Source organism: Rhodamnia argentea, chromosome 9, assembly GCF_020921035.1.
Source record: "Rhodamnia argentea isolate NSW1041297 chromosome 9, ASM2092103v1, whole genome shotgun sequence".
Classification (NCBI taxonomy): domain Eukaryota; kingdom Viridiplantae; phylum Streptophyta; class Magnoliopsida; order Myrtales; family Myrtaceae; genus Rhodamnia; species Rhodamnia argentea.
Window position 1 is genome coordinate 26,827,771 of NC_063158.1, and position 2,389 is coordinate 26,830,159.

General features: G+C 40.3%; 1 protein-coding gene across 1 annotated transcript; it reads left to right on the top strand.

The window, feature by feature from the left end:
- The first annotated feature begins 708 nt into the window (after nucleotides 1-708).
- Nucleotides 709-2,173, top strand: LOC125316497 (transcription factor MYB3-like). The gene is made up of 3 exons (XM_048284855.1): nucleotides 709-853; nucleotides 960-1,089; nucleotides 1,963-2,173. The coding sequence occupies exons 1-3, from the start codon at nucleotides 709-711 to the stop codon at nucleotides 2,171-2,173; spliced, it is 486 nt and encodes a 161-aa protein (XP_048140812.1).
- The last annotated feature ends 216 nt before the right edge of the window (nucleotides 2,174-2,389 follow it).

Consider the following 2,389-nt stretch of genomic DNA (forward strand, 5'->3'; position numbering starts at 1 on the left):
GCCTAAGTCCTGTGACCATAGGAAGTAACATGCGTAAATGAATCTTCAGTGCGTCCTTACTATAGCATTGTACCCTGTTCCCTCTTCTCTTTTCTTCTTCTACAGATACATCGAAAGACAATTTTTGTCAAATGGTCAAACTATCAGGGAGGAAAATTCTTGGCATTCTCCATTTCGCTTAAGTCCAACACGTGAAGCACAACATGTTGATGTCAATGCATATAAGTCGCGGGCAAATTGGATTAACTAGCATAAAAAAAAACGAGAAGACGAAATTGTAGAATTTAAATTTTGACAAGATATAATACCATGTTAGATGACTATTTATTTCAAAATTCTACGCAATCAGAGAGTATCATCTACATCAAGCATATTTCTTGTTTCAATTTTACCAAGCGAGGGAATCTCGGCCCAGTTGGCTCTTAGGCGGAGGGTATTGACATTGATGATGCCAAAAGCATAAACCAATCAGACACTGCTGCCAACCAGTGAAAATGACATCATGTCACAAATTTCTTGGCCATTCAATTTGCTTTGTGAAGTTCCCGGTGGACTTTTGAAAACATATGCATGTGGGACCAACCCTAAAAGCATATGGAAAGCTAGCCTAGGTTTGTTCCTAAGAACATCATGTAAGCGAGAGAGTTCATAGCACAGCCACATTTCTTCTCTCTGTATTCCCTCTCGAAGTCAAGAGGTAGCTCAAAAATGGTGAGAAATCCACTTAGAACCAACATGAGCAACAATACTAGAGTGAAGCAGGGCGCTTGGAGTGGGGAAGAAGATCAGAAGCTCATTACTTATATCAGGAGATATGGCATTTGGAACTGGACTCACATGCCCAAAGCTGCTGGTACGAAGTATTCATGCACTCATCTTGTTTTTCGCTGATCTCTGTATCTGATTTTGCTCGGTATAATATCAGCCCAAGTCTTGAATATGTGCGTGAATGAATTCAGGTTTGGCACGAACCGGGAAAAGCTGTAGACTTCGGTGGATGAACTATCTGAGGCCTGACATCAGGCATGGAAACATCACCAAAAAAGAGGAGGATCTGATCCTCGAGCTGCACCGACTTCTCGGAAATAAGTAAGATTGCACAATCATACCTCTCTAAAAAATTTTGTACAATCATAACTCTGTAAAAACCCTGATAAAAGATTGGGAAAAAAAAAAAAACCTCTGCAAATAGCATCGAGAAGCGGAGAAAGCACAATCTTTAAATCTCTGTTGCAGAAAACACTTCATTCTTTTGTCACACGCGACTTTCTTTGCCGTGATGGTAGATTGCAAGTATTTCTTGATTAACTGTTGCTTTGTCTTTCTTCTTTTTTTGTCTTTTTGTTTTTTTTTTTTTTTTTTGGGGGGGGGGGGGAGTGGGGGTGGGTGGTGAGAAGGAAACACTTCTTCTCATATGATCATTGGCTGAAATGAGTAGCATTGAGTATTGACTATAAGGACATATTTCCTGGGCAGGCTACTATTATTAGATGTGTATAGCACAAATCACACAGGCGCATATGCATATATACGTACAGAGAGAATGCTAGTGCTCTTCCAACAGCGGAGAAAGGTGTAACATCCATGAATTCAAAGATTTCTGTGATAGCAAATCAAATATAATTACTAGAAAGTCAAAGTTCGATGGCTTCAGAAACAATGGTTGCATAGCTTGATGTGAATTGAGGAACCATGTCAAGCTACCTACTGTGTATATAGCTTCTTCAAATTAATTGGTGAGGATATATACGGAAGCTAGTACCTACAGGAGACTAGATTATCCAAATGATTGAATTTGAGGATGAGATCTGAGAGATAGAGAGGGGAGGGGAGGGGAGGGGGTGAGAATATTTATACAATTAGGTCATGTCCATATATATAAGTATAGTACTCGTACTACACGAACATAAGTTTGTACTTGTAGACAAATGCATGATTCTTGATTCAATTCCCCCATTGCAGATGGGCGGCAATTGTTGCTAGACTTTCCGGACGGACTGATAATGAAATCAAGAATTATTGGAACACCCACATGAAGAAAGGTGTCGGCAACAGGAACAAGTTGAAAATTCCAACCGCATGTGATGTTGAAGTTAAGCCCGATCACAATGACAGTTCATCCCATCCCTGCCCTCATGTAGCAGGAGGCTGTGTACCACAGCGATTCCTGTGAAGAACTCATCATGGATTTATGGGGAAAATGATGATCGCTGAAGGCACTTGTCCACAGATGAAGAGGTGCCATATGATTTGCTTGTAATTTCCTGTTAAAGGCCGTGGTTCATTCTAAGGATGGTCTTTTGGATGTAATAAGTTCAGGATGCATCTTTAACTTCGAAGGAACGTGAAATAACGTCTTGAGGATTGTGTTTTCTGCAATTGACTGCCG

Excerpts from the sequence above, each read along its gene's own strand:
- LOC125316497 (XM_048284855.1), top strand. The coding sequence starts at position 709 with ATGGTGAGAAATCCACTTAGAACCAACATGAGCAACAATACTAGAGTG. Across the intron at positions 854-959 it reads TCACATGCCCAAAGCTGCTG|GTTTGGCACGAACCGGGAAA; the intron begins GTACGAAGTATT and ends GAATGAATTCAG. Across the intron at positions 1,090-1,962 it reads CACCGACTTCTCGGAAATAA|ATGGGCGGCAATTGTTGCTA; the intron begins GTAAGATTGCAC and ends CCCCCATTGCAG.